Source organism: Zeugodacus cucurbitae, chromosome 4 (genome assembly GCF_028554725.1).
Source record: "Zeugodacus cucurbitae isolate PBARC_wt_2022May chromosome 4, idZeuCucr1.2, whole genome shotgun sequence".
Lineage (NCBI taxonomy): Eukaryota > Metazoa > Arthropoda > Insecta > Diptera > Tephritidae > Zeugodacus > Zeugodacus cucurbitae.
In genome coordinates this window covers 21039183-21059004 of record NC_071669.1, presented here as the reverse complement: position 1 = coordinate 21059004, position 19822 = coordinate 21039183, and the positions used below count along the sequence as shown (strand labels likewise).

The window sequence follows — 19822 nt, the reverse complement described above, 5'->3', positions numbered from 1 at the left end:
ACTGTATAGCGGACAAGCTAACAAGGAGGGTACCCTAGCTACATTGACGTTGGAATGGGAGCGCGTTGGTAGTCCATGGTCCACCTGCGCAAGAGCGTTGGACAAGCAGATTACGCATGAGCTCGTCAAACGCTGTTCAACTACCAATACTTGTGCAGTGGCGAAGTCCTTTTAGCCCTCTGTGAAGCGTAAGCGATCCTTTCGACAGCTTTCTCTGGGCAAGGTCCATTTCAGCGCAATCATTGGTGTACTTACTGGGCATTGTCCAATGGGTACCCATGCGCTGAGACTCGGGATCGTGGCAGATGCAAGTTGCCAAAGCTGTATGGAGGAAGGCGAGGTGGAATCATCTAAGCATTTCCTTCTTCATTGTCCAGCTTTTGCTAGACTGAGGTTGAAACACCTCGGAAGGCCCTTTTTCGGCGATCCTAGCGAATTGGATAGAATCGACATTTACCGTCTTAAGAAATTTGTAACGGATTCCAAGCGTTTTGCTGAATCTTAAAGGTCTTTGATCCACAGGGAGTTTTATTGGTAACACAATGGACAGCGCCAGGCTGTCTAAGTGAGATCATCTGTTTTTTGCAGAGATCTGCGTATAAACCTAACCTAACCTCATCCTCAAATGTTCATTTAATTTTATTTTACAACACTTGAAAAATACCATTTGTATGAAAGTTAATTGATCATCCCATGATTTTTCTTCGAATTATCGCTTGAATAATAGTAAAAGATAGATGAACATCCAGACATATATTTATTCAGTTTTAAAACGTTGTAAGCAAACGTTGGTTGTCCAAACTATTATATTGTCTTTATACCATGTCGCCGGAGTATTATATAATAAACTATGTAATAGAGCTTTCATGCTGGTGAAAGCACATTTTGTATGAAATAATTACTTATGATATTGGGCATCACACTTATTTATACAAAATATTTCACTTTCCATTTTAGTATTAAGTGCTGTATTTTTCACAAGTAAATTTCGCAACGCTTCACCTACATAATTATGCATACAAATTTATATGAATGTATGTATGTATGTGTACATATATACATATAATTTGACCTAAAGTTATGCGAGAAGCTCAAAAGGTGCTTATGTATGGATATTTGTATGTTTGTATGTTCTTCTAAGTTTTACCGTTCACGGCTTGTTAATTAATTATCATCATGCTTCGGTTTATATTTCATACAAATTTATGTGTATGTGTATGTGTGAGTGCATTCAAGCCTTGTCAATTGAAATTGTTGAAATTGCATTGAGCAATATATGAATGAAATGAAATTTTATTAAGGAAAATTCGTCACACTCGCATAACACAAATTATTATGCCAATCAAGTAGCTTATTAAAGTATTGAAAATAACAAAATGAAAAAAATACGAAAAAAATTGCAAACCGCGTTTTTTTTTTGTGAAGCCATAACGTCGATTTGGCATGGCACGTCTTGCTTTGGCGCAACGAATATTTGAGTGTGTGTGTGTGTTGGTTAGTGCCAACCGTAAAAGGTGCGCCGGTAATAGCATAGACACATATGTATATAAATATGTATAACAACAACAAAGAGAACAACAACAGTCGTCTTTAAGTGTCCACATTGTTGTGTCGTCACAGTCTTCAAAGCAACTAATCAATTGAATTCAATTACACACTCGCTTAGTTACTCATGCAGACATTTCTACATACATATATACCATATTTCAACATATTTACAGCGAAGAGTAACCAGTTGATTACGTTTCTTCCACGTTGTCACCTCTTTGGACTCACTTCCTGCGCGTTTTGCTGAACCACCAACCAACACCTATCGCTTTGCCGGCACCGTATGGCTTAGAAGCATGCAAATGCAAATGGCAAGTCACGAAACAACAACAAAAAAACAGCCACAAAAGAAAATGTAAAACGTCACGTGGGCTGCGTTAACCCGCGCTTACCTGCCATACTAAGCTTTGGTCCGGCTGACTCGGAGTTCGTTCACTTGGACGCCTCAACGGTACCCACGTACTCAGGCGTAGTTTTGTTGTTTAATATTTTATTGTAATTGTTGTTGTTGTTGTAACACAAATGAAATATGTAATGAAGTGTTTATCGTTCGCCAAAATCACACGATTCGAAATGGAGATTTTAATAATAATTATAAATGTCATTTGCCAGCAGCGCAGGCATATTTAATAATTATTATATTGCTACTTAAAAAACTGATTGTGGCTCGAACAGCTTTCAGTTGGGATTTCCTCAATTAAATGCGTGTTTTATGAAGCGACGTTCGGAGTTGAAATAATTTTGGAATTTCCTTTCAACTCACGATCATTATCTTTAAAATCATGGGCTGGAGTGTGACAAAGATTGTGAAAGAATGCTTGGAGCTATTAGTGACCCTAACGTCATATTTCATGATAAACCTGTAATGGGTTCCAGGACATAGTGATATTCCTGAAAACTGCAAAGCAGATGAAATAATTGTGAGACACGCCAGCAGACTGGGGATACCTTTCAATGATTACTGCAAAAGTTGCAAAGAGGTAGGAGAAGAAGAAACTATAACACACCTTCTATCCGGATGCAAGGCTCTGTATAGGAAAAGAATCACAACTAAGGGCGCGGGTTCTTCGATGACTTCGACGGTGGTGTCACAATGGGTCTTCCAAAGGCCTAGGTGCGTCGACAGAAAACCACTAAACCTAACCTAATATAATATCCACTTAATTTCATAAATCTACCACACTTATTTATCGATATATATGACATAAGGTCTAGCGGGGGTAAAAAAATGCTATATTGGGGTTAAGGGACGGTCCGGACTAATTTGATATACTTTTTTATATAAACCAAAATGTGCTAATAATAATAAGATTTGTATGACTCATAAACAATCTTTCATCGATTTTTCAAGAGCTGTATGTAGACTTTCATAGATCTGAGCGTACCGCGTAAGATGTGGTATGGATTTCAACACGGGGTATTGTTGTTGAAAGAGGAAAAAGTAAAATGGTCTCGAATCCCTTACTTGAATTGTCTTAAATAATCTCGTATAGGATACTCTTGAGCAGCTTTTTGTGACATAATATAGAATTGTTGAAGTTGTAGCAACCAACTCGTTAGGATAATGTTACTAGTTAAATCGACTCGTCTATTTTGACGATCCTATTTTTATCCTGATCAGTGACACCAAAGACGTCGCATGATGGATTCACATATCTAATAATGAAGTGACTCATCGATTCTTGTACCAAAAAGTTCCCGCCGGACTTGATTCGAGGACTCACTTGCCAACTTAGATCTCGATATTGATATAAACCTCAAGAAGGTCAAAAGTCATTTATATCAATCAAACATACAGTTGTAAACCCGATACGGTTTCTGGTTGGATCTGCTATTATGAATTTTTGAAAAATATCGTCAAATTCGTAATAAGCGACCCCGAAAATCCTCGAGTAGCGAGTTTCAAACGATTCCCATGAAGTTTTAAAAACACTGTCCGCCATATTAGTTTTCTAGGGTTATCTTAAAACCCTGATCTAATGGTGTTAAATGGACCTCGTATTCGGATTCAGCGACGCCTAAAATATAAGACACACATAGTAGGACACGACAAAATTTTTTTATGTGGCCAAGTCTTAAGGTTGTCAGAACTACTACAATGCGCTTGAAGAACTTATAAGCCCCTTCTGAGGCTACTAAAATTTCCAAGACAATCTCTTAGTGATATTATGTAGCAAGGTAACTGAAGTCATGTTTGTACGTATGAATTGGTGATCTGCTGTTTGGAGACTTGGATCACGTTAATAGTAATTCTGGCTTCAATTTTCTGGTTGAGCTAAAATAACTTCATAGGTATATAGAATGTACATATGTATGTACACATATCGTATAGATTGCATCTGTTACTAACGAACTTTCCAAAGATAATTTTAAATGTCATCGTCACGATGTCGTCGACATTGTTGCTGAGGTGACACTCTAAGATTTATTTCACACAAGCGATTTAGAAGTACATATGCTGTTATTGTTATTGTTTTTCTTTCTTAAGACGTACGAGTACACAGCTGTATGTGACTGTATGACCGCATTTGTTGTGGTTGTTGTCTACAATTACGCCATTGAACGTATTTGGTTTGCCGATACGGAAATAGGAAAGCCACAGCAGCATCAGCAACAGCAACAACAACAATGGAATTGAAGAGAAGAAATGCTATAGCTATACATAAGTAGAGTACTTTATGTGAGATTTTCTTTATGCGGTCTTCAGTATTTTCCATTCAGCACTTGATGGGCATTAGACAGCCGGTGGAGGGGAACTCGAAGATTGATGTGCCTCAATGTGGAGCACAGATACTCATACAATAAGTAACGGTAGCACAACACCAATGAAGCATAAATGGCAACCGGCGTTGGGTTGAGCGCCAAGAGCGCGCTTGTGTGAATTGAGAGCGCGCCCTAGCACGAAGAGCACGTGAGCGTGCTGAGCGGTGACTTTTTTTGTGTATTTTCAATTGATTTGAAGAGCGCGCATTGTGGTTCAACATGCAATACGGAAGTGCGCTCATGCGCCCATTCTATTCTAATATTACCACGTTCGATTCACACTTTACAACACCCATTCCCCTATTGAGACAACGGCACATTCCCGTCGCGCAATTAGACAATGACCTTTGTGGAATTTATGTGACTCACTCGCCAAAACGGCGAAAAGTGGAAGTGTGGAAAGAAATATAAAACGATTTTTTTTTCTTTTATTTTATGTATAATATATTTTATCAATTTATTGATTGTTTTTGGGTCTTGACCCCGTTTTGTTGATTCACATTGTTTTCCACACTCGCTTTTAATTGCTTAATTTGTTGCGCGGTTTAAGGTTCAGCTTCTTTTAAAGAGTCCATGTAGATAGCAAATTAATATTTTTTGTCTTCTGTGTTTTATCGGTAATGAACGTAAAGTCTTATCTTTTAGTCGCTATCTGATAAGCGTAAATCTTATCGATATAATAAAATATTGTGATAGCTTTAAATAATATTTGCAATCAGTGACGTTGTTGTTGGTGTTTCTTATTATTTATTAATAGCTCAGAATATTTAATATGTTTATTCAATTTTTTTTTTAAGAATTAAGAAATTTATCGTTAACTGAAAACGGTTATAATGACCTTTTTAGCTCGTAGACTCACTGTCTTTGGCACACGTCTACACAGAAAAGTCTACTGATTATCTTTCTTTAGAATATTATAATATTTCTTTATCGGGTGAGTCGGCTTACTTAGACTTACGCCTGACTTTATTACGAAAATTCAGGTTCTGTAAAGAATGTATTTCGCGCGCGTCGCTCAACTTATGGGCAACATAATCGGCGTACTCGGCGTACCATTCGCAATACCATCACCCATCTTATGGCCCAACATTCATTATTGGATAATGTTCGACCGAATAGACCACGGCCAGCTCGCAGTGAAGAATGTATATCAGCTGTATCTGAGAATGTACACGAAGACCGTGGAGAATCGACGCGACGCCGTTCGTAGCAACTCGGACTGACGTATGGAACGACTTGGCACATTTAACGTCGACATCTTAAAGTGAAAGCATGCAAAATACAACTTGTAGAAGAACTGAAGCGCTCGACCTTTCCAACCGACATCGCTTTCCTCTATGGGCTCTTGAAAAGTTCCCAAAGATCCCGATTTCTGGCTCAATGGTTATGTAAACAATCAAAATTGACAGGCGGGTGCTTGTAGGCCGGTGGAATTGTCGATTCATATTTCTTTAAAAATTATACAGGAGATAATCGACGCCACATGATAACCGTCTATTTGATGCCTGAAATTGAAGCTCAGGATCTTGGCGACAACAACTAGACGGCTCTTCTTCCCACGCATCGTATCAATCAATGGATTTAGTGAGAGAACATTTCGCAGACCAGTTAATTTCACGTTTTGGGCCAAGATCGTGTGATATAACACCTTTAGAGTTTTTCCTGTGGAGATATTTAAAGACTAAAGTATATGCGGTCCATCCCGCAAATTTCAATTTTCTGTGTTTTTTTTTTCTTTAAAAAAGTAGGGAACCTAGAAATGGATCACCATTTATACATCTCTATAGCTATAGAGTATATCGAGACACTCATACGGGAATATCTCGGATTAAATTTCCGAACTCCGACTTTAGATACTTCTACTAAGAAAATGATTTCTGATTGCAACACACTTATAGCGATTTTTGCTATCAGTCAGGTTCTTCTGCCACTAGTTATAGGGATTATGACTGATTGATGTCAGAATTTTGAAAAAACCCAAACAATTTCAAAAATGGGTAGTGGTAATCATCCCCATATCATCAAAAAGAATGTAACTGTAATTGTCCAAATTGATCTCCAGATCAGTTACCAAACGCAACCTAACCTTACATTTGAGTTAGTAATTTATCACAAAGATTATAGGTTAGCTAATATTTATTCTGCAAAAATTTCGATGGACCAAATTATTGAATTCTCCAAGATTTCTGGGCACGTTTATATATTCCGCAACATACAATACTTATGTGCATCCATGTACATATATGTATCTATACTAGTACTTGGATATGAACGCTGTATATTAGTAGCTATCGTTTCGGTTCGCAATTTTAAGCAAAGGAGAGATAAATTTCCTAAATACCAGCCATCAACGATAAACAAAATTCCATTAAATATTTTAGTACGTCGATACATACATACACACTTCCATTGCTACTAAACAATCATGATGCTCTCAATCGTATAGCAAGTTTGAATATTTTACAAGCATACAGCAATGAAAGATGACTGTCGCTCTTTAGCCGCCTACTAAAATTGATGTCTTTATTTATACGGTGCAAATGCTATTAGCTTTTATTCGAGAATAATCTGTGAAAATATCACTGTAAGTATGTTTGTTTTGAATACAGTTGTAGCTTTGTAGTGGCTAAAGTGAAATTTTAGCTAAAGAGCAATGAGAGTGTAAAAGAATTTTGAGAAGTCTTTTTCTATTAAAATGTGATTTTTCTTCTCTCATTTTTGTCTTATTCGCGAAGAAAGCTTCAATTATTTTGTAGCTTAGTCTTTTTTAATTAAATAAAACGCTTTTATCAAGAATAATCGTTCTACCAGCTGATTTACTAAGCTTCATTAATGCACGCTCTTTACGCGCTCTCTCTAACTACCTACTACACTCGCTCACTTAGCGCGCTCTCAGCGTGATCGCAAGTTTTTAGACACATTCCTGCTCACTAAAAACGAATTATTGTCCAATTTGAGCTAACTTAGTTGTTAGTATATTCCCATAACCAAACATATATAGCACATATATCTCTATATAGTCCCACTGACAGCACGTAATGGCTAAAATCGCAAATACAAAACACCAAATTGTTGTTAGTGTTATGTGTGCCCGTGTGACCGTCAGTTTGATGATCACAAAACAACAATAAGTGTCTCTTGTTGTTGTTTATTTTTTATAATTTTTTCCTTTGTTGTAGTTATGTACCATATGTACATGTGCATGTTCGGACTTTCGTCGTTAGCCGTTTTTGCCAATTTGCCATTTACCATTTGACGTTTAAATGTATTTAGTCTGTTCGGCATTTTCGTGTTGTGCTCTCATCATCGCCAACCATCGGAACCCACGTTCGAATCTATTTATAAATCTGATGTGTGTATCTTCGTTGCGAGTAATGTGGTCAACATTTCAAATGCTTGCACAAATACAAGTTAATACATATAAACACATATAATTTCAATGCGAAAACGACAATTCAGTTGTTCTGTCCACATTTCGATCTCCGACCGGCTGGCTAAGTTGCAGCTCCCGTGTACTTGTTCCCACCGCAAAGAACAGTTGCTCGATCCGCTAGCAGAATATATCGGCTGTTAGGAAACTAGCGGTTCAGCTTTTTTTTTTTTTAATAAAAAATATGACACAAATATGAAATCGGATCGCAGTACAATAAGCTAGCACCACGACCTTGTACTTCTCTCCACTATTTCCACATACTGAATTACCTTAAAAGTGAAGGTTAAGTGGTCAAGTCCATATTTCGATCGATTGTGTAGATAAATGCACTTGTTAGGTATTTCTAATTTAAACGAAATCTTTCTTTTTTTCTCCGTTCCTTGGTTTATAACTTTGAACTTTGGAGAACTATGACAACCACTTACAAAACGAGACAAATCTTGGGATACGTTAAATATGAGACTCTCTGATATGCCAGGACAGTTCAAGGTTTTCTTATTTTGCAATCCATACTCTTCAAGCGGTTTACCCTACTACCACCCTTGGGTATCGTATTGCTCAGCAAATCTGATATGTTGGCTACCTTCTAACTCCAAAATTTTCGCTGGATTTCATTTAGTTGACCTTTGTCATTGAGGATATTATACCAGCTTTTGGGATAATTTCGACCACTCAGAGCGAGAAATGTGAACCAATGATTGAGTTATAAGATTGAGTATAAAATGTTCAGAGAGTGTGCTAGGAAGAGAGAACAATCTTATGGATATTGCTGGGTTGGTAAACCTAATTATCGTTGGTATATATTCTAAATATATATATTCTCAAGGTTTCTCTAACTAAATACGAAACTTTTTCGAATGCGATCTCTCCTGCTTCTCTATAATTAATAAATACGAATGATGTCGAAAGAAATGATTTCTGAAACTGATTAGCAGTATCACGACAAGAAATAGCACTAATTAAACAAACTTCTTCTTTTGCTGGCAAAACCTTTCTCTCGAAAACTCCTAGTGCCGTCTTGTCAGATATTGACATCGTCCACGCTTCAGCACCATTAAACAGGACGGAAATAATGAGGGACTTGTAGAGTTTTTGTTCGTCGAGAGAGGACTTTACTTTTCAATTGCCTACTCATCTCAAGGTAGCACATGTTGGCAAGCTGACATTCTTATTGGTATCACTCGTTCCATGATAGACGAAATTATATTTGATAGGCAGAAAAGTATAAAACAAAAACCGATCCACTAAATATTAGTCGAACTCGGTCTGTAGTTTGGAATGATCCATGGACCAATACCACCCACAAAACTTTGAGAAAACTACGGATATGTTAAATATATAATTCTTATAACCCCTTTAACACTGTTACCGCATATGCTACCTTCTAATCCCAAGAAATTCGCTGGATTTAAAACAGTCTTTGTCATTGAGCATATTATTGTGTCGCTTGGGATACTCGCGGATATTACGGACAGTGAGAAATTTTAACCAAGGGATTCAGTTTTCAAGTGAGAGTACTGAAAAGAGAAAAAAAGAAAAACTGCTAAAACTAGCTAGCTTTGGTACGCCTTTTTGTAAAATTTTCTCTGGCGAAACTAGAGAGTTTTTTAAATTGAGCTCTTATGATCCTCCGCTACCAAATAAAAATACGGGGCTGAATAGAATGATATTTGTGAACGTTATTTATGAAAAATAATACCGCTTATTGAAATCATTCTTAGTTGAACTAAATATTTAGTAATCCAAAGATAAATATATAATCTTCTAAATTTCGTATAGTATTTATTCGTATAGTATTTATTGTCCAAAATTATTGATAGAGCAAAGAATGCGCTAAATAATAAATTATTCTGATTATGATAATTCTTCTATTCTCAATTAATTATTCTCTTCAATTCTCAGTTAGAGTATCTGAGAGTACCTCATATCTAGAGTGAAAGAATCATGCTTTGTACTTCAGACGGAATCAATAGACCGTAACAGACTATTATAGGAACAAATAGTTCCTGGACTCTCTAAGTAGTTCACAGAAAATATTCGACATAATTTTGTTTCAACGAACGAAATGGATTGAAATACCATTTCCATGTTACCACTTCAAAAGTTGCCTTAACTAAATGCTTTCTAAAAGCACTTGATCCCAGAGTAAAAACCTCTGATCGGAGTCTTAAACCTTGAGTAATCTTAACATTAAAATGCCTCAACTGTTTGGAAATGTCTTTCAACTTATTTAAAGAACCATTTCTAAGCTGTAAAATTATTATAAAGTAACGGAAATTAACTTTTAAGCTACAACAAACTCAACTCGAAATAATAATTGTATATGAAATCATATCCGTTAGAGAACCAAGAAAAGTTTTAAACTTAAAGTAATATGAATCAATATTATAGAACTACTTCTCGAAATTCTTCTACATTTCCGCTTAACATTCCACTGTGCCACTGTAAAGACACGCAAGTTGTGCTCATTTCCACTCACTACCCAATTCTGTCACGCTCACCACATAACCTCAATGCGCTCCCTATCAACTTGGTGCAAAGATACAAACAACAATTTTTAATGGGGAGAAAGTTCATTTTCAAGTAATAAAGAGAAAGAGAGTGAGAGTGAGAGCCAGCGCGCAGTGTTTGTGGGGAGCATGTTTTGGAGGTACGAGGCGAGCGGAGCGTGAGAGTGCTGTTTGGCAGAAGCGTGAGTTTTAACATTATTAGCGACTAGCTGGCAATAAGGTAACACTTGGGCAACGACAATGCGAACAGTCTAAAAGTAACAACGAAGCGATTAAGTACGGCGGAAGCAAAAACAAAAATTGAAATACATATTTACTATATATTGTTGTTGTTCATTTGTATTTGTATAAAGAAACGTATAAGTAGACGGCGCCAAAGCAACAAGGCAAAAAAGAAATTGTAAGCAAAAGGGAAAAGTGTAGAAAAAAAAACAAAAAATCAAATAAAAAATAAGTGAAATTCGTGCAAAAAGCAACAAACAAAAAACACAACAACAAAAGCAATAAAGAAGTCTAGAAAAAATTTACTAAGTGCACTTTTTGTTGCTACAGTGTTGCAGGTGTATGTGTGTCTGTGTGCTCTTTCTTCAATTACTCTTTTTTCCTCGAATTTCTCGTGTGGCTAAGTAATTTTTTTAATTTTTTGTTGTTGTTTTTTTCTAATACTTAATTTTTTTCTTGTGCCGTGGAATGTGTGCGCGATAAGATGGCATATATGTGAGGCTGTATGTGTGTGTGTGACGAACACGCGGCTTTCAGCTGTGCGGTCGCATAAGTTACACGCAGCAACAACAATTACAACAATATTGTGAAATTAATTTTTTTTAAAAGAACAACAAAAACAACGATGAGTTAATATAATGAAAAGCAACAGCGCAAAACTGCGCATAGTGACGTCATACTTGCGACTTTTTTTTTCCGAAAAAATCTGCATTGCGGAATTTCAAATTTTTTTGCCGAAAAACTCATGAAAATTGCCGTGATTTGCTGAATTTGCGTGTCACGCTGCCATTTGTTGATGTTGCAAGTGCTTTTAGGTTAATTCCATTTTTTTTATAAAAAAAAGTTGACTTTTTCGCCACAAGTGGAACGTGCGTGCAATTTGTAGGGTAGCCAAATGAAAAAAACAACAACAATGCAAAATCAAAAGCAAAAATAAAAATTCTTGTTCTGAAAATCGTTAATGGTGCGCCAGAAATTCCGGTTCGCTGGCATTATACAACACGAAAAAAGTTGTCCCAATATGAATTGTATTAAAAAAGTTGATTTCTAAAAAATAAAAAATTAAAAAAAAATTAAAATAAAAAATTTAATTCAACTCTTGTTGCATGTGTGTGCGTACGCCAAAAACACAAAATTTTTCACAAATTTTCCGTTGCGAACCAAAAGCTACTAGAAACATCGAACAAGCATTTTCCACCACCAAAAGTCAGCAACAACAACAGCTAACACAATATAGTAACAACAACAATAACAAAAACAATAGTTAGAACAGCTAGAACGAGCGTGCGGTCAGCAACAACCCCAACAACCGTGAGAAAAACGAGCGCCACTCAGCACCCTAACAGCTTGTGGAGCAGGGTGCAGCGGTGTTCTCGGTGATGGCTGATATTGTAGTTTGCAGCTCCACAGCCAGCGGCCAAGCAATTGTGCATTGAATTAAGCAGAGCTAGTCGCATTCGAGGCGAGTAAACGCCACGTACGTTCTGAACTGAGCAGTAGCCGCGCAAAATTTGTTCGAGTACATGTGTTGTTGTTGTTATTGTTAATAGTGGTACGCTAAAAGCAGATTAACGCTCACATTCTTGGTTGCTCATACGCCACCCACAGCAACGTAGTGCTGAAGGCGTAAGCGACACAACAGCTGTGCGAGTGTAGCCAGCAACAACAACAAAGTTGGTTGTCACTAGTGATGAGCGATATTGCTATTTTTGAATCACTGTGATTTTTTATTGCTATTGCGATCACAACAAAAAAAAAACGAATTGTACTCCATTTTTTTTTTATTTTTTACATAAACATTTTTATTAATTTTAACAATATCCAAAATTTACTTGCTTTTGTAATCACTATTAACTAATTAATACATTTTGGGTACATTTAACTGCTTTTGTAATCACCGTATCCAAAATTATCGAAATCACAACTAAAATTTCTACTGTGACCACCGAACAGTGATTGCTACTTTCGAACTGATATTGTTACTAAACAGTGATTGCTCCTTTCGAACTGATACTGTTACAGTGATCGAATTAGAATCACTGAACTGCTTTTGCTACAGTGATCGAATTAGAGTTATTGAACTGTTATAGCTATAGTGATCGAATTAGAATTACTGAACACCTATATGTACTGTGATCGAACAAAAGCACTGAACTTCTCTATAGTTACTGTGATCGAACTCAAATTACTTAACTGCAATAGTGATTTTAAATCACTGATATTTACAAAAATTGATCGCTGTTGCAATAAGCGATTTTTCAATCACAGTGAAAAAATCACCGGTAGTGAAATATCGCTCATCACTAGTTGTCACGAATACTAAATAGCAATTGTTGTAGTAATAAATAAAAAATAAATATTGAAATTGCGAAATTCCTTTAAAAAATTGCAAGTAAACAGAGGAAATGGTGTGCGGCGGAAAGTTTGTGGAAAATTGTTTAGCGTTGACGGATGGTACACACTGCAAACTCAAGAATGAAAATGTATAACTATATATATGGGGCATTCTCTGGAAAAAAGCCACTTGAAAAAAAAAAGTTCTTTATTTTCTTTGGCAATTATATATCTTATAGTACATGTAAAACCTAAAATAAAACATATGGTTTTAGGTCTGTGTAACGCGGGGTTGCCATATTATAAGGGGCCAAAGTTTTTTGTAAAAAAATGTTTGAACCGCCATAACTTTAAAACTAATGAACAGATTTTAAAACACCATGTGACTTTTTTGTACAGAATTTCTCAAACTTTGAAACTGTATATCGTAAAAATTTTTAAAATTAATATTTCATAGCAAAAAATGAAAAAAAATTTTTTTTGGAATTTTTAACAACTTATGCCCCCTTCGATTTTTTTCGAAAATATCTTAAAATGTTCCTTATTTCATCACCTTTTTACCCCCCAAAGGGAATTTTGGGACAGCAATATTTGTATGAGCTACAAATAAAAAACCAACTCAGAACATGATGAAAAATCATTGATTTATGCACTATTATTATCAGAATTTAGCGTACCCCAGGATTAACGACGTAGACGTAGCAGACATTTAATCCCTTTTTGTTTTTTTAATTTTTTATTTTTTTTTTTTTTGATTTTTTTTGTATTTTTCAAATTTTTAATTTTTTTTTTTTTGTATTTGTTTTTTATTTAAAATTATCACATACTTGAATCTAATCTACGTAATAATTTAAAAAAAAGCAAAAACCAAAAAAACAAACAAAAAAAATTTAAAATTTGAAAAATACAAAAAAATTAAAAAAAATATTAAAAAAGATATGTTTTATTTTAGGTTTTACATGTACTATAAGAGATGTAATTGCCAAAGAAAATAAAGAACTTTTTTTTCAAGTGGCTTTTTTTCCAGAGAATGCCCCATATATAGTTATTAAAATGAATAAATAATAATAAATTATTTTCAAAAATTTTAAATTAAAAAGAAAAATTAGAAATAAAAAAAATATTAAAAAATTGTAAACAAATATTGCCAGTTATTATAACGATTTTTAAAAAAGTGTAAATATTTTGAATTAAAAAAAATATTAGTACATACATAAATAAAATAAACAAAATAAAATTAAATGTGTATATAAAAAAATATATATATATATATTTTTATTATATAAAATATATGTATAATATATAAAAAATGCAAATTATTGCTAAATAACTTTTTGTATTTATCATTTTCAATCAATAAATATAATATATGTAAATATATACATATATAATAAATAAAAACATAATAGTAAAATACAAATTTTTATAAAATAAAAATAAAACCTTTATATTACAACAATAAAAATAAATAGAATTTAAGTATTTGAAAAAAAGGAACTATAAAAATAAAAAAAATTTAAATACTAAAAAATAAAGAAGAAGGTTTTTCATGTTATTAACAACCCGTAAAAAATATAAATTGTTGAAAACAATAAAATTTTTCATAAAATAAGTACAAATTAATAAATAAAAAAATAACAATTGATAAAATTATATATTCTAATAATATAAAAGTTAAGTAAATTATTAATTCAAAATTTAAAGCAAAAAATATTTAATAAATATTTAATTATTTTAAATTGGCAACCTTAAAAGCATTTATTTCATTATTTAAAGCAGTATATCATTTTCATTCTTATAAAAAATTTAAAACATATTTTAGAACCCATTTTAGTAGAATATTTTCATTAACCCCAAATATATTTTATAAAAAAAATTAAATTTTAGAGACTTAAAAAGGAAAAGAGCATTTTTGGAGTTTGATATATAACCTAAATAACAATACCTTCTTCATAATATCTACACTTTTATGTAAATAAACAAAACGAGACGCTGATTATTAAATTTTATAAAAAAAAATAAATTTATTGAAAATAAAATCTATTTCTTTTTATTTCTTATATTTTATTTATTTAATTTTTTTTTAAATTAAACTATTTTTTTCATTTTACGAATTTGGTCAATAAATTATGTTTTACAAACCTACTAAACTCTTGTTCTTGATTTTATTAAATATTCAACTTAATTTTTTTACGGAAATTGTTGTTAATTAAAATAATATATAAAAACCTTATACTGGAAAATTAATAAAGGTGGAAATAAAGAAGGAATATAATAAATAAAAATTTAATTGAAAAATAATAATAATAAAATAATATATTAAGACTTGCCATGAAAACCCGAAATAATAAAATATAATTTATAATATAATCTTAGTAATGTTAATCTAGATTTAAATTTAATATAAAATTATATGAATATTTCTTCTTAAAAAAATAAATAATATATATTTATATACAAATTTAAAATAATTAAAATTTCTCTTAAAAATATAAACTAAAGTACACCTCAATTATTGACGAGTTAAGTAACATCTTAAAAGCCTTTTCGCACAGACTAATTAATTTAATAGATTAAGATTATAATTGAGAACCCAATATTTGCCTTTCGCACAGCAGGCTACTCGATTAACTATCAGTTCTTATACATTTTTGTAAAGTTGGTAAGTTTCATCAGCTGATTGCTACTACCAATAACTATAACAAAATGTATGGCGTGGACAACAACCCACAGAGTTGCATTTCAGTTTCAAGTCGATTTGCATTCGATTAAAAATTAATGTAGTAAAATAGGAGTTCATCCTATGTATGGTAAATTGATATCAATTAGCGCTTTAATCGAGTAAAGGCCGGTTAATTGATCAATTAACTTCTGTACGAAAAGGCTATAATACTAATTTCAGAAAACAAAGCAAAAGAATTGATCACAAAACGAAAAAGATAAATATTATTCGTAATCACATAGAATTTATCAAATATGTATTAAAAAAATTCTTTACAACTAGAAAAATAGAGAAATCAGAAACAGTGTTTAAACTATTATAATACAAAATAATTGAGATTATAATTTAAAAATATTTATTGTATGCAAATTACTACATTTTAATACTCACAACAATAATTTGTATTTTATTTGCTGGAAATAAATTTAAAATAATCACTATTTTGTTTGGGTTTGCTTTTATTTTCATAAAATCATAAATTTTAAGTGCGACTCAAATCAAAAGTACGAGAAATTCACCCCACTTTACTTCGAGAACTATCAAAAACTGGCAACACCACAATTAGGCAACACTTATTTTGAAATATCAAAAGCAAAGCAAAACAAAAATTTGAAATAGACAAATAATTCCTTCAAAATTACAAATTATTTTTTATTAAAAATTTGAAGACAATAACTTTTACTAAAAAATTTCTTACAAAATAATGTATAAATCATTTATTACGCTCTGTAAATCAATTCAAAAATCAATAAATATTTTTATGTTTCTTTAAATTCCAGTAAAGTGATAGTAACAACTAGAAAAATATAAAAAAAAATTCTAAAAAAGCACGAAAATTAACTAACAAACACAAAGAAAACAGTGAACAAAAACAACAACAAATAATAAAGTTTTGGAACGACCAGAGAAACAAAACACGTTTAACAACAAAATCTACGCAAAAAATCGAAAGTGAAAAAAAACAAAAAAATATATAAAAATTTAAAAAAGCAACAACGAAATTAACAGCAGCGACAAGTCAGTCAATTAAGTGTCAAAAAATCAAAAAATAAAAAAAGTTAAAAACAATAACAAAAAGTTTTAACGTCAAGTGTCACAAAAGTAAGAACAACAACAACAACAATGCGCCCAACCGTATTGTCAACTGCGAATGCCAGCGCCTCGGCGGGTGTTGGCGGTGGCGGCGGCGCTGTTGCCGGCAACACCAACAGCAACGGCATCAACATACCCATACACCACGACTACGGCAACGTCGGCGGCGGTGGCGCACACCCGCAAGCCACCGGCTACTATGCGGATGCCAATGCCGGAGCGTATGGTTCACCACGCCAGCAGCAACAACAATCGCCACAACAACAGTCGTACCATCATCAGCATCCGCAAGCGCCACAAGCGGCGCAACAACAACAACATCCACATCAGCAAATGCCGCAACATTTTCAGGTTGGTACACATACAAGTATATAACAAGCAATAACAACAATAACAACAACAACAAAATACCTGGAAGTGGCCCAGCCATTCCATTGCGTTATTTGTTGTTGTTCTTGTTTTTTTTTTTGTTTCTTTCGGTGGCATATTTGCATGCATTGGTGTGTGTGTGCAGCACCGCCTTTGCGTGTTTCGTATGCGCTCAAGGTCACACATATAATTGCTGTCACTCTTTCGTTACGTCTCGTTGGTTTTTTGGTTTTTGTACCGCTGCCACTGCCACCTTTCCGCAAGCGCAAAGCTTCAGAAATTGGGCGTCAGCGTGGCAAGGTCATTTGGGTGCTTTTTTATGGCTGCTTCCCTTTTTCATTTCACTTGTGAATGTTTATTTTGACATATTTGTTGTTGTTATTGTAGTAGTTGTTGTTGGCGCACATAATCGATTGGCTCGTTATATTCATAGTTTATGTGTGAGAATTGTGCAATCGCGCGCACAGTTGGAGGTGAAGTATGTAAATAATGGGTGTATGCATACGTACACACATACATACATACATACATATGCATGTATATGTATATATATATGAAAATCTGTGAACATTTATTTATGTAATTCCACGATATAATTGATTTTATGACTTGTTTTGTAAATGCACAACAATTTTGTTCTGGCATTTAGAGAACTTGGCAATAAACTTACGAAGTGTGGAAAAATTCCATTTAAAACCAAAAATATCCTAGCCGTGGGATTAAATAAAATCCAAATCCACATATACATTTACGGGATGTGTTCAAAAAATATTTTTATGGACCAAATTTCCCATTAATATTTGTACCATCTCCCCCTCAAAGCTAGTTCCTTCGAACTTAATATATGTTTACCCAAAGATTCTACCAAATATTCATCCATTGACCATGTGTATTTTTGGTATAGTCATCTCTATCCCATGGGCGATCCCTGGCAAAGGAAAAAGGCGAAATAGTAGCAAGAAACTTTATCAATAAATTGGCTGAGGAACGATAAAGGTCAAGCATTGTTTTTCTTTAAATCAGTGCTTTTTCCATATTACTTCATCTATAATTTCAAGATTGGAGTGACAAGAAAATAATAAACAAAACGTTGACCTTAGAAATAAAGTTGTGCCACCACTTTTTTCGGACTAGTTCCTTTTAGTCAATAATAGCACAGCCACACAAAAAAATTGTCAGCGACTCTGAAAACCCCAGAGTAATAAGTTTCAAGCGTTTCCGATGCATTTTACCAAAAAACGTCCGCCATATTGCATCCCGCATTTCGAGTTTTGAAGAAACGACACCGGATTCGTAATCCGTGACCCCGAAAACCCCCCTATAGCGAGTTCCAAGCGAATCCGATCAATTTTTGCGAAAGATAGTTGATGTTATGTCAAAACCTTGTTCTGATGGTGTTAAATGGATATCGGATTCGGATTCAGCGACCCCAAAAACAAAAGGTATACATAGTAAGACCCACAGGACAGAACCAAATTTCTTTTTTCTGTGGCTGTGTAATGATTAAGATCATTTACTAGCGACTGAGCAAAGGTTATGTGACGGTCCTGATAGAGTACAAATAAACTTCACTGGAATATGTTTTTTGTCTAAAACACTTTAGAAATGGTACTACCAAATGTGAGATGTCGATTTAATCAATTACACCCAAGTTTAATGAAAGACTATATTGCCTATATTTGTCCTCAAACGTCTTCAAAAGATGTAGAGTTATAACCTTAGATTAAACAAACTAAGAACGATTATGTCATAACTCGTTTTTCATCCGACGGATGGCTGCTATTTCGATAGGTTATTGAAGATAAAACAAAGCTCTTCCTTTGATGAATACATTGTTGTCATTTTATGCTTCCTTAAGCCTCCTCCCAATTTCCACTAGTTTTTATATTACTAACTTCTTCTTACAATGGTATACATATTTGTCATTGTTTTAAAATTGGGAATATTGAAGGGAAGGGGATATTAGAAAAATAATAAGTATGAAAAGTTTTAATTTGACTCTAAGCATGCTTCGTTTTTGGAGCACATGGTGGCACAATCACGTTCGATAACAAAATTTGGCACCAACATTAGAAAATTCGGACGGGTTGTCTCAGAACGGTTCATAAAAAATCTCAAATTTCATCTTTATAAGAGCTTCTAACTATTTATTGCAGACATTAAAGTATTCTACTATTCTATTCTGAGTACACATTTCCTACTCTCCAGCTTTGTTTTTGATATTTGAGAAAACCATCCACCAGCCGAGTCGAGGTGTTTTAGTGGAAGGTATATGTCTTCACCACGATCTTCCGATCTTTAGAAATAATTATGTGTTCCAAGAGGAGGCTCTTTAATTATTTATTCATTGAAAAAAAACAACATTTATACACCCTTCATCTCGAAGACGAAATTCGTTCCGTATTCTGCCTCGCCTTCAAGAGATTATAATTACTTACAATCTAAGATTATAATAGTATAACATCACTTCCAATAAATTATCGCAAAGAAGAGTAGTTACTTGGAAAGAAATATACTCGTTTATAAATAAGAAGTTAATATCTGGTGTTTGCATTTATTATACCTCAATCTATTTCACTTGTCAGTCAAGCAGTACACCTTAAAATGTAAACAGCGACGGGTTTTAGATATACTAACTCAAGAGATATATATTTATAGGTGGAGAGCGTATTTAATTCTTTGAAAACCAGCTCTCATTTCTTCCACAAATATCTTATAGAGCTGATAAGATACTTCTTAGTTATCCTCTTTATTGACATTATACTGTACACATACTTGAAGAGTCTACAAATATTTATGTGTTAATAAAATATTAACATTAAGTATGAA

The 19822-nt window shown here is 33.6% G+C and overlaps 1 protein-coding gene across 3 annotated transcripts in view; it reads left to right on the top strand.

Moving 5' to 3' along the window:
* Positions 1-10494: 10494 nt before the first annotated feature.
* LOC105217254 (BAG domain-containing protein Samui) overlaps positions 10495-19822 on the top strand; it is a 32956-nt gene continuing 23628 nt past the window's right edge. Inside the window, exons 1-2 of one of the 3 annotated variants that reach the window (XM_011192174.3) lie at positions 10495-10654; positions 16312-16975. In XM_011192174.3, coding sequence (XP_011190476.1) covers positions 16655-16975 — 321 coding nt within the window. In that variant the 5' untranslated portion in view covers positions 10495-10654; positions 16312-16654. Of the gene's footprint in view, positions 10655-10862; positions 10881-11881; positions 12029-16311; positions 16976-19822 lie in introns of those variants that run through there. The other 2 variants (XM_054228557.1, XM_054228558.1) reach the window with 2 other exon arrangements.